The sequence below is a fragment of the Zingiber officinale genome, chromosome 9B (genome assembly GCF_018446385.1).
Source record: "Zingiber officinale cultivar Zhangliang chromosome 9B, Zo_v1.1, whole genome shotgun sequence".
NCBI classification, from domain to species: Eukaryota; Viridiplantae; Streptophyta; class Magnoliopsida; order Zingiberales; family Zingiberaceae; genus Zingiber; species Zingiber officinale.
Window position 1 is genome coordinate 150,105 of NC_056003.1, and position 12,079 is coordinate 162,183.

General features: G+C 35.5%; 2 protein-coding genes across 2 annotated transcripts; one reads left to right on the forward strand and one right to left on the reverse strand.

Moving 5' to 3' along the window:
• Positions 1-1,075: 1,075 nt before the first annotated feature.
• Positions 1,076-4,347, forward strand: LOC122024175 (protein usf). Its single transcript, XM_042582731.1, has 5 exons — positions 1,076-1,275; positions 1,971-2,113; positions 2,285-2,414; positions 3,285-3,476; positions 3,961-4,347. The coding sequence occupies exons 1-5, from the start codon at positions 1,117-1,119 to the stop codon at positions 4,171-4,173; spliced, it is 837 nt and encodes a 278-aa protein (XP_042438665.1). The 5' UTR covers positions 1,076-1,116; the 3' UTR covers positions 4,174-4,347.
• A 354-nt stretch (positions 4,348-4,701) lies between these two features.
• LOC122025504 (phosphomethylethanolamine N-methyltransferase-like) lies at positions 4,702-10,338 on the reverse strand. The gene is made up of 12 exons (XM_042584318.1): positions 10,093-10,338; positions 9,876-9,994; positions 8,177-8,314; positions 7,911-8,048; positions 7,292-7,435; positions 6,985-7,095; positions 6,737-6,878; positions 5,656-5,936; positions 5,384-5,545; positions 5,242-5,295; positions 5,070-5,144; positions 4,702-4,976 (listed from the first exon to the last, which is right to left on the reverse strand). The coding sequence occupies exons 1-12, from the start codon at positions 10,124-10,126 to the stop codon at positions 4,878-4,880; spliced, it is 1,497 nt and encodes a 498-aa protein (XP_042440252.1). The 5' UTR covers positions 10,127-10,338; the 3' UTR covers positions 4,702-4,877.
• Between the last annotated feature and the right edge of the window lie 1,741 nt (positions 10,339-12,079).

Sequence of the window (12,079 nt, forward strand, 5' to 3'; positions counted from 1 at the left end):
GTAAATATGTACCCTGATTTATTCTCTTCCAAAATCCTTCCAAATGTATCAGCCTATGAGGCCACCCTACGACCGCGTCACCTTTTCTCAATTTATAAAATAAAGTATTATCACTAAATATTTATAAAATGATTTATTTTTTAATTATTTTAAAAGGTAATTAAATGCCATTATTAATTATGGGCTCCACTAGAGGGGAAAAAAAAAGAAGTAGATTTTAAAAATCAAACCTCCTAAAACCCCAAACTTCATTTACATAATTATAAAAACTTTTTGGTTGAGCTTCCATGGGAGATGCTTTTACCTATTTAGGATATTTTCCAAAGTTTATGAGAGGTTTTAATAAAACTAAAAAATTTAAATAAAAAAATTTGAACCATCATAAAGAAGAAAAGTTTGTAGTTTATAGTTGAAGAGGAATATTAATTAGAGATCTATATTTTTTCCTCAAAGATTGAAGATGTAATTAATGCTAGAATAGTATTATATTATGATTTATAAGGTAGGGGATATATAATTGGTAAAGTAGAATTTAAAGAAACAGTTATAAAAGAATTTTTTAGAATAGTATTTGTTTATTTTTTAATATGGAATGTCCTTACTTGGGCACTTGTCATATTAAGGATGATAATGAAGCGAGATGGGGATAGAGGTAGGGGTGAATTTGTCATTCTTATCTTTGTTTTTATCCTCGTTTTATCTTCAAATTTAATTTATATTATTATTATTATTTTCTTATTATTATTAAGGATAATATTAATATTAATATCAATATTATTATTAATATTTTTAAAAATTTTAATATTAATATTAATAATATTATTATTATTATTTTAAAATATTATTATTATTTATTAATATTAATGATAATAATATTCGAAATGGACTCGATATTCTCATTTTCATCCCGCTCCCATTTCTTAAAAAAAAAAAAAAAATTGAAGGATTTCCATTTCCATTTCAAATTTTTCCGAATCTCAAACACGCGGAGAAATAATCATCCTTATGCCATATCCAGAACCTTCATCTTGATCCTGACACCTCAGATCACCCATCCACCGTCACAAACCTACTCCCCGTCTTCCACTATAAAGTAACAGGCTTGTAGTCCTGCAAATGGCGTCTCTGCTGCTGCGATCGCTCGCGTCCTCCGCCGCCGGCGTCGGATCTCGCCGCCTACTACCGCGTCTCTGCCCTGCCGTATTTTCGAAGTTCTCAATCCGATCCATGGCTTCCGATTCCTTTCAGGTGGTCCAGATCCAAAGGGACGATACCGTGAGTGCCCTCTCCTTACCTTCAGGATTCCCGTTTACTTCCCCTTAACCCAGGAAATCCAATTTAACCTCCCCTGTAGGATGATCGGAGTGCCTAGACTGATAAATCTCTTCCATTCTCTCTCCAATTTTAGGGATTCTCCGGGGCTGTTTTATACCTTGCGAAATTTTCCTCTAAATTGCTTTATCGGTCGTGTGGAATAATTATCTACCTTGGGTGAAACCCGTCATGTGACTTTATGCTTCAGTTTCTATTTTTTACTTGGTGGTTTCTATATTGTAATTTGATTGTGTTCGACCCTTAATGTGTGGGATTGTTAGATGCTGCTAAACAAAAAACTTTTATAAGCCTGATGCATTTCGTTCTTAATTACTCATACAGCAAGTTGATATTCTTATTAGTTTCATTTATGAATTATGACTAAATAGGATAGCATCTTTTTCTCTTGGAAAAGAAAGTTGTTAGAAAGATTATACAACTACAGACTACGCGTGGTTTATGGTTTGAGTTATAGAACTTTTGTGTTTGTATCAGGATTTCTTTAAGGATTTAGCGTGTCATAATCATACATGGTTAGATTGTTCTTCACTGTGATTGCTCAGGATTCACTCAATGATGCTCTCTTATTTTCTATTGGTATGCACTTTATGTTGGTTTTCTTCAAATGTTGATAGTATTTTGGTCTTCATTCTTAGACGTTTAATGCATATGTTGCTGGAAAAGAAAATGCTCCTGGAATAGTAGTTCTGCAAGAGTGGTGGGGAGTTGACTTTGAGGTCAAAAACCATGCTCTACACATCGCACAACTGAATCCTGGTTATAGAACTCTTATTCCAGAGTAAGGAATCTGTTCCATTTTTCTTCTATGATGATGGCTTTCATACTTCCCATTGCCTTTATAGGTCATACATCATATGGTCTTCATAATTTCTCAACTTGTTGAACTATGCTATATCATTATGCAAAGCACTGTTTAACTTCTACTTTTATTTCTCTTTTCTTGCTTTAGTTTGTACCGTGGAAAGGTTGGTTTAGATGCCGCTGAGGCACAGCACTTAATGGATGGTCTGGATTGGCAGGGTGCTGTTAAAGACATAGAAGCTTCAATTAATTGGCTTAAGGCAACTGGTTCATCAAAGGTGCTAGTAGCTCTACGATTCATGTTTCATGAATTGGTGATCTAGAACATAACTGAGATAATTGATGATATTTCAAGTTTTATATCATTTTTCACATTTCAAATCTGAAAATTTGGTAGTTTGTTGCTTACTTTTTACTTATTGGAAAAAATACATGCTCAAGGCATTTGTGCCTTTTGATTGGTGAAGAAAAACATATTAGTGAAAAAGGCCTCAATATTGAAAGAATTAGATCCTCAAAGCAAAAAAAGTTAGGTGCATATTTATTTTGGTTGGTGACAATAAACTTTGTTGACCTAAAACGCACAAAATTCTAAAGAGTAACAATTATTCAGGTCATAGCCTTCTGATTGGTGAAGAAAAATACATTTGTGAAAAAAGAGATTTAGCATTATAGATATTTGAGCTTCAATATTGGAAGTATTAGATGCTCAAATTTAAAGCTTAAAATACTTGTTCATTTTGGCTTGTTACAACAATCTTTGATGCATGCATGGTACTAACAGACACATTTTTTTGCAATACCAAATTCTTTACAAAATTTCATTGTACTTCAAATACATTATTGAACAACAAACACTAATCTTTACATTTTGTTTCTTTTTCCTGTTGCTGGATCTTGCTATGGTTACTTTACTGTCCTTGAGCACCAAAACCACCCTTAATTTTATGATTCTCTCCTCCAGTATTTGCTTTTCCCTAACTAAGCAGCATAACAAGCATCTACATTATACCGAAAGCAAGATACATGCTGATACACTTCTTTTCTCATTGTGTTTCCCATACAAATATAAGAAAAATATTGTCCTGAAGCGCACATGAATTTTGAGTTTTTTTTTTTTTTAAATTGTTAATTTTTTGCCTTCATAGGTTGGTGTGACTGGATATTGCATGGGAGGGGCCCTGTCAATAGCAAGTGGAGTTCTGGTCCCTCAGGTTGATGCTGTAGTGGCTTTCTATGGAGTGCCTTCGTCACAACTTGCTGATCCTGCATCAGCTAAGGCACCTATTCAAGCTCATTTTGGGGAGCTAGATAATGTTGTCGGATTTTCCGATGTCACTGTATGTCTTTCTTTCACTGCCTAATTGTCAATCCTTCTGTTTCTTTACAGAATTACAGGATATCTGAATAAGATCCTACATCATTTTCCTCTCATATTTTATTGAAAGATTCTTGCCACTCGGATATATCCTTGCTTTGCCAGTGTTGAACATTGTCTGCCTAAAGTAATCTATGTGGTTGCATAGGCATATGTATATGCATTTACATACTATTTTAATCGTGAATTTATTCTGCATATGCTTATGTATATATTATTTTAATTGTGAATTGATTAACCAAGATAAGTCGGTTGAAAGAAGAGAAAATTTGATTTGTTTCTTTCCTCTCGAATATTAGCATTTCTCTTCCATCATTTTCTTTTCATAGGGCAAGTCTTGCTCCCTGACTTTCCATCCCTCATAAATTCGGTTAGATGCAAGGCTTCATTTTCTTAAAGTATTATATAAGAACTAAGAATTTAATGTTGCATTCCACCCATTTCAGGCAGCAAAGGCGCTGGAAGAGAAGCTAAAATCTTCTGGAGTTCCACATGAGGTATATATCTATCCAGGCTGTGCCCATGCTTTCATGAACGCATCTCCGGAGGGCATCCAGAGGAGGAAGAAAATGGGAATGGACGACGGGGATAGTGCATCGGTTGACTTGGCTTGGTCTAGGTTCGCGACCTGGATGGGCAAGTACTTGCATTCTCCTTGAGTTCCGTAGTTATGAGATTACCTTCTTCGGTATGCTTATGCAGCGTAAGTACTTATGGCCTTTCTCTTGGGGCGTGACCGTACAATATAGTGTGTTTGTTACCTTGACTATTTTAACTTTTGTTTGCGAGTAGTACTGTTGCTGTTCAAATAAAACCATGACGGTTCGATCTTAGCCACACTACTATTTGGTAATACTCACTTGATCGAGCTCTTAATGCTTGATGATTATGGATGAATCGTGTATGGAGAACAATAGAGGAGCATAACTAATTAGAATTTCTTATTCGACGTTTTGTCATTACCTGGAACAACAAGCAAGAATCAGCTCCAATTTTGATCCCTTTAATCGTAATATTCTACGCACTTCATGGTGCACATTGTGAGCAAGTGTATTTTATTTTTTTTCTTTATTTTTGTTAGGACTTAGGGTTTGGTTTATATATATATATATATATATATATATATATAACTGTCATTGTTAGCGCTGGGCAACGACCAATAGGTTTTGGGGTAAAGTAAATCCAGCTTTAACAATAATAACGAACTTGAATTCAATAACCAGCCAAACATTCTAAGAAACGCATTCCTAAGATAGCAATCACATAAATAAAACAAGCAGGACTATAAATACGCTAGAGGGGGTTGAGACTTAAAGAGTTAAGATTATTAGTGCTAATTGCACTAATACCTACGTTCCAGTGTTTATTTCTTTTTCGCGATGAAAAGGCCCCACCTCTGCTCACCAACCGAGCTCCTCTTCAGCTTTGCCTTCCAACCATTCACAATCTCATCGTAGTCTTCCTGGTTGCCAAACAGTAGAAATGTGGAATACATATTAACCTTCGTTTACTATGGGCCACATTTATTGTTATAATCGTTCTTATTCATTTTCACCTGTGAGAAATCTTGTATGAATGCTTCCTTTTCCTTCTCAACTGCATCCAATTCCCTTTGTAGGACCTCCACAAACTGTAGAGGGGAAAAAATAAGCTTAATTAGCTTTCAGTTAAATCCAGTATGAATCGGTCACTATCTAGTTTTGGGGATCTGTTTTTGCGAGTGGAACCTGCTTTGTCCTGTCTTCTGCAATAACTTCATGAAACCCAGCATCCTCTAGCATCTAGCCACAGATATCACACCGATTACCATCGGTCGGTCCTAATTACGCACAAAACATGCAGAGCTGAATTTTGACTTGGAAAGCTAACCTTGCCATAAGCTTCTATATCATGGAGATCATATCCTCTTTGCTTAATATATGCCACGAAGTCCTCAGATGGAGTCCCAGATTTCTTGCAGTAATCACTGATAAAGACCTTACCACCAGGTTTCAACCACTTGAAAAAGTTCTTGAACAATGATGATTTGTCCTGAAAAACAACCGTTATTATAAGTAATGACAAGCAGGTGATACATGTTGAACACCAAACAATAATAGCAGTAGGTGATATAATCAAACAACAGTTGTGATTGGACATACTTGTATATGAAGGATAGTGTCACGGCTGTATATGACATCAAATGTATTGTCCGGGTATGATTTCTTTGTGCAGTCAGTCACCTCGAACTCTACTGAGCATTTACGTCCAATTGCACGTTCAAGAGCCAAGGATATCATATTTATTGAAAGATCTATGCCAACCACATCGACTTCAAAGTTTTCAGCCATATAGAAGTCACCTCCCCCAATGCCACACCCGACATCGAGGACCTTCTGTCTGGGCTTAAGTTCAAGCTTTGCGACAAACTCCTTCGTAGTCTCTGATAGCATAAATAAAATAAGCAAGTGCTTTAACAAACATTAAAGATATAAACAGTCGTATTTCAAACACGTAATAAGATGGTAACTCTGTCAAATATATCTATGTTATAAGTTTCTGTCTCTCGGTGATGGCATTTGAACCTACAAGAACGAGAAAATATAAACTAGAAAGGTAAATTGAACAGACTAGCAGAAACTATCAAGTCACAATTCAGTTTAGTTTCTCAACCAGAGTGCCAAACAGAAATATAGGTCTCTACAAGAAAGCATTCTGTCTTTCATTAGGAGTAAACAAACATAACTTTTGATATAAACACACATAAATGTAGTTTACTGTCCTGATGATATGAATGATATATATCATGTCTTCTAACTGAGATCTGAGATGGTTTTGAACATTATTTTACTTAAACACATAAGAGACTAGTACATTAGTTTTTGGGAAAAAAACGAGGTAACTTGTGATCTCAAAATCAATACCAACTACATTTAATGATGTCCTATTAACAATATCTACAGTTGCAAGGAAACTAACTTGATAAATTCTCGGCTAACAATTTCAGAAATTTTAGCTCTATTGAGACCTTATGCTCTATGAGATGCAAGTTTAGCAATACACTTGAATCTTCTATTTAAATATAAAGTACATGAAACAATGAAAATATTATATAGGTTATCTGAGCTATATGTTATTAGTACAAGCTTCCTAAATGTTTCGTGAATGAAACAAAGAATGATAGGAGGGCTAATGGAAAATCCATACTCGAAGCAAATCATTATAGAAAGAAATTGTTTTTACCTATTCCTCCGGTGCTCACAAAACCATCCCCAAAGACACGCTCATAGCGTAAAATCCCACTGCTTTTGTATTGAACATTGTCTAAGAAACGTTGGAAGCCTCTGTCATCAACTGACTTAACTTTCTGCCACATCCAACAGACCTATATTTTTGTAAAATAACATGAGAAGAACATTGAAAAAGAGCTCAGACAACTTTTTTTTAAAAAAAAAAAAACTGAAGAATGAGAATACAAGATTAAGGTGTACCTGGTTTTGATTTTTTTTGTTCTTCACATATGCTGAAATGCACTTACATGTAATAAGAGAGAGTTCAAAGGAGTTTCCTTGGTCATCATAAGTATGACACTCCTTAAACGTCTGCATTAAAATAAAAAATTTGAGACTAGTTTTACTGCTAGTTTGCTCGAGTAGCTTCTGTGTAACACAAGTCAGAACAGGACTGAGTATACAAAGAAAGAAAGATATTCAATGCATTCTAGTATTTTAATAGAATAAAGAGACATTTTTTTGGATTAATAGTCACTAGTAATAAAATCTGCAGCAGATACATTACCTTTGTATAGAATCGTGGCTCCCGGTAATGAGTTGGATTGAATTTCCGTTTTGGGTCACCAGATTGATGGAAGCAAGATTCTCTAAAAAAGACATATCCACCAACCTTCACCCATTTTACCATCCTTTCTAGCAGTTCTTCCACCTTTGCAAAAATAACAATTTTTAGGTGTTGTGAGGAATGACTGTAATGGTAAACTTAATTTGCAATTACAAAGATAAGATCCCTGATTCTTTAAAGCTGAAAAGGATTATCTGAATAAGAATACAAAACAAGTGTCATAAAATAATTGATTTCATATTATTTATTGATCAATAAAGATATTCTACATCTGAGGATTATGATTATCCCATTCTGAAGGTCTCTAAACTCTAAATACTGTCGTGGAACTAGAAACTGATAGGCATGGTTTTGGAGCAGAAGATCAGACAGTTCAATCTACAACTGTTATCAGTTCAATCTTCAGAAAATATGTATGTAAAATAGAGCTAGACATATAAATGCATTCAGCTGAACACGCATACCCCTTGATAAACAATTGCGCTTCTGAAAACAGATAAGTGTAATTAGTAGCATAACAAAATAAGAAAAATACAAGTATTCATAAAGGTTTTATTACCTCTTTATCAGAAAGATACATCAATAGCCAATTTGAGAATATCAGATCTATGGAATCTACTTTAACAGGCAGCTTTGGTGACGTTACATCAGCACACAGAAAGCTAGCATTCTTGTAGTGCCCATTCAAAGTCTCATTCTGAAATGGAATGCAAAAAACATGATGTTTATTTATGACACTAATTCTATGAAGACAATCTAATATTATACAATCTGTAGACTATTAAATCAATCTAATATTGTTTTGATGAGAGTTGCCTAAAATACCTTCTTAATTACACTTTCAATGAAGTCCAAGGCCAGAACATGACCAGCTTCTTTTGCAAGTTCACCAGTAAAGCGACCAATACCAGCTCCAAGCTCCAAGACTGATTTTCCTTTATAAGATGGAAGTAATGACAGGATCTACAGGATGAGAATATTTATGAGAGTTGTAATACTAGTTCATCACAAAGAATACCATTCTTAAAAAGGGACGAATTTCCTTCTGTTTGCAAAATCCTAAATAGCAGATAAGGATGTAGGTATTCAGAAATCCTAATACTAGTTCATTACAAGTATCGTTTAATGATTGAATCTATACTGAAACAGATTTTTATATCAAGCCAGAAAAGTAAGGATCCAAGCACCCGCAAAGTGAATGAACTCCTTGAATAACAGCTAGGTCGCCAAACCCCCACTGGCACAGTCGTTAAGACATACGTTTAGTTTATCACCATGGAACCCCTTGTTTAATGCTGCTTGTGGAATTTTCAAACCATATGAACCACTTTGAAATTTTATTGGAAAACAATACAAATCATTTTGTGTTTTTCTCTCTCTCTCCCTCTTCTTTTTCCTCTCTCTTCGGATATTTTATTTTCCCATCATTTTCTTCTGCCCTCCAATTTCCTATTATTTTTTTCACTCTGCTCCCTCTTTTCTCCAATTCAACACAGCCACTCCATTCCATCTTAGACGTGCGTCTATGAAGCGTTAACTTGGTCAATTCGAGTAGCTTCCAGATCTGAGCTGATTATTAAAACCATTTCTGGTATTATTGACAAATAGCACCGTCACCTCAGATCCAAATCCAAATCCTCTTCCTATTCTTATGGAGGGTCTCTATAATATTTTAATGGTAGATCCCTTTATAATTCTATCATAGTCAATTAACAAAGAATTCAATTAACAAAGAATGGTCATCAATCGGATTGGACAGCTAAAGGAGCCCTCGATAGGAAATCCTATGGAGGCACCCCCAAGTTCCACCATTTTTATTTTAACCAGTCCACTTTTTCTTCCTCCATCCACTTTTAATTCCCTCCACCATTTCCTCTTCATATCCCACCCCCTTACTGGCTTACTGGCCTGTGCCAATATATGTTTTTACATTGGTAGACGTTCTAGTACAAGGATACAAATTTCAAATGTTTTACTAAGATATAAGATAAATCAAGAACAAAAACAGAGAAAGTTTATTCTTTCCATGTACCAATAGCATGTCTGTTGGCTCCTTTATGCTTAGTAATTTTAAGAAGAAGCATCTTCATGTTCTATTCTCTGATGAGTCCGCAAAAGGGACTTATTCTTTTTGCAAGGTTAGTTCATTGTGTCTAAATTTTGCTTACCACTTACCAGAGCAATGATTCTAGAGAATCAAGTCCAATTGTAGTTTGAATCTGACAAGATCATACTGAATATTTAAAGGACTGTTTCTTATCTATTGTTTTTCGTACGTCCTTCCTTGTTATGAGTCAACTGTCCGTTCTTGTGCAAGTTCTGGAACGTCAAAGCCGATTCAGGTTCATATCCAAAATTAACGGTGGTTATACATTAACGATCAAATCAATGATCCAATCTTGATGGGCGAAACTATTGAAACTCGATCGAGGAGGCCATGCAAACCCATTTAAGTATTACTTAAATATGTGATGGCATTCTGAAAATGGCGTACGTGAGAAAGCTAGCTAGATATTTAGTATACCTCCGGCCTCTCTTCTTGGTCGAGCTCAGAAGCGTGGGAGTCGAGCATCATCGCCTCCACCGAAAGATCCTTGGAATGTTCCATCCAGTAGCTCTTCTGCACCTCGCGTTCCATTTCCCCTGCCACGGATCGCAATTAACAACGTCTCCACAGACCGAACCATAGGTTGGATCGAAAGAAAAAAAAGGGTCTCAACAAAACAGAGCTAGTATCTCACCATTGACATCGACGGAAGTGGTAGTAGAATCCATTGTTTCTTGATTCCGATCTCGATTTGGCGGATGCAGGAGATGTCTAAGATCCCTCGACGGCTAGGCGACACCTAGAGAAGCTCCGAGATCGGTGATCGAGAGTCCTTCCTCTCTGCTGCATATGTAAATAACAACACACACCCTTTCTTCCTTCCTCACTGATCAGTGATTCGACTTCTCCGGGCGATCTTTACTCCTCTCCACCACTCCCTACTTATAGAGAGAGAGGGAGGAAGAAGCCAGGAAGCAGAGCGAGGATGCGACGAGGCGGCATGGAGGTGGAAGCGGCGCATAGAAATTAAAATTTTGGCTGTTGCTGTAGCTGTAGCCGTAGCCGTAGCCGTAGCTGCACAGAAGAGCGGGAGCACGGGAGCCGTCCATCTTCAACGGGGACCTGTATTTTTCAAATCAATGTGAGCCGTTGATTTGCCTCGCCTATCCTATCCTCATCAGGCGGACATCTGAGTTGTGAAGGGATAAAAAGAAAACGATTTTGTTGATTTATTAAATTATAAATTATAAATAGTATAATAAAATATATTTTAATATCAAGTTGAGGTAGACCTGACCACGGTTCGGAACCGACGGTTCGACGGTTCGGAACCGCCGGTTAGACGGTTCCAGGCAGGTCGACCCTTAACCTTAACCGCCCAAGACGGTTACGGTTCACGGTTCAGAACCGCCGGTTCACGGTTCGGTTCACGGTTCGTCACGGTTCAAGATTAATATGTTAATAAAAATTTAAAATTAAAAATTAAACATTAAACATTAAAAATTAGAAATTAAAATTTATTAAAAAAAGGGCTTGTACTTATTTAAGTTGTCTACGTATCCCTTTAGGGGAATCAAAGCCCACGTAGTTCTTTTACATTTTTATCCTTTTACATTTTCATTCACTTCCATTTCCTGTTCCCATCGTATTTGTTCCTTCAGTATCAAAATCTTCGATTTCAAAGTTGCATTCCTTGGATTCTTTTCTCCGCTCTGGTCCAATCGTCAAGTAATGCTTGGGCTTCCAATGAGTCGGGAGACAAAGTTGATCGTCGTTCATCTAATATGTTCTGTCGGCACTGAACGTCTGCTCACAGCAACAGTTGACACTGGACAAGCTAAAATTTCTTTTGCGATCACGGAGAGAACGGGAAAGCTTTGAGCCTTCTGTGACCACCACTTTAAGATATCAAGTTTTCGCTATCTGCTTCATTAAAATCAAAAGAAGTCGTAAAATAATTCTCAAGTTCCTGTGTGGAACTTGAGGATCCCCGTGGACGTTTTGTCCGTTCTTTTAATAAGAGTTGTGCTTTTGTAAGTTTTAAATTACTACTAGTAGTTTGTTGAATTTCAGAAATATTAATTTGTGTTCCATATTTTGCATAATATTGATTATAAATATCATATAAATAAATTCTAACATTATATATAATATTAGCTGGATCAGGGAAAGAAGAATCTTTAATTGAAATTAAAGCATCATAATATAAAGTTAACATTTCTTGTAAAACTTCTAATTTAAATCTAGGATCTAAAGCAAATGCAATTAAATAAATTTCAGGAATTAAATAAAAATATTTTTCCCATTTAGTTTTCATAGCTAAGATGCAAGGAGATAAAGATTCATTATTAATATGTTCATTTAAAACTAATACTATATTAGAAAAATTTTCTAAAACTAATTGAGCAGTGGGATAATAAACACCGGAAAGTTGTTCGGTTGCATCATTAAATACTTTTAAAATTTCACAAATACTACTACAAATATTCCATTGTTGTGAAAATAAATATATATTAGCATTAGTGTTTTGTGCAAAAAATGAACATAATAATTCTTTATATTGAAATGAATCTTGTAATAATTGGTATGTTGAATTCCAACGTGTTGGTACATCACGTGAAAATTTTTTAGGTCTCATTCCATTAATTTTACAAAACCTACCACATTGTTTCATTATAGAT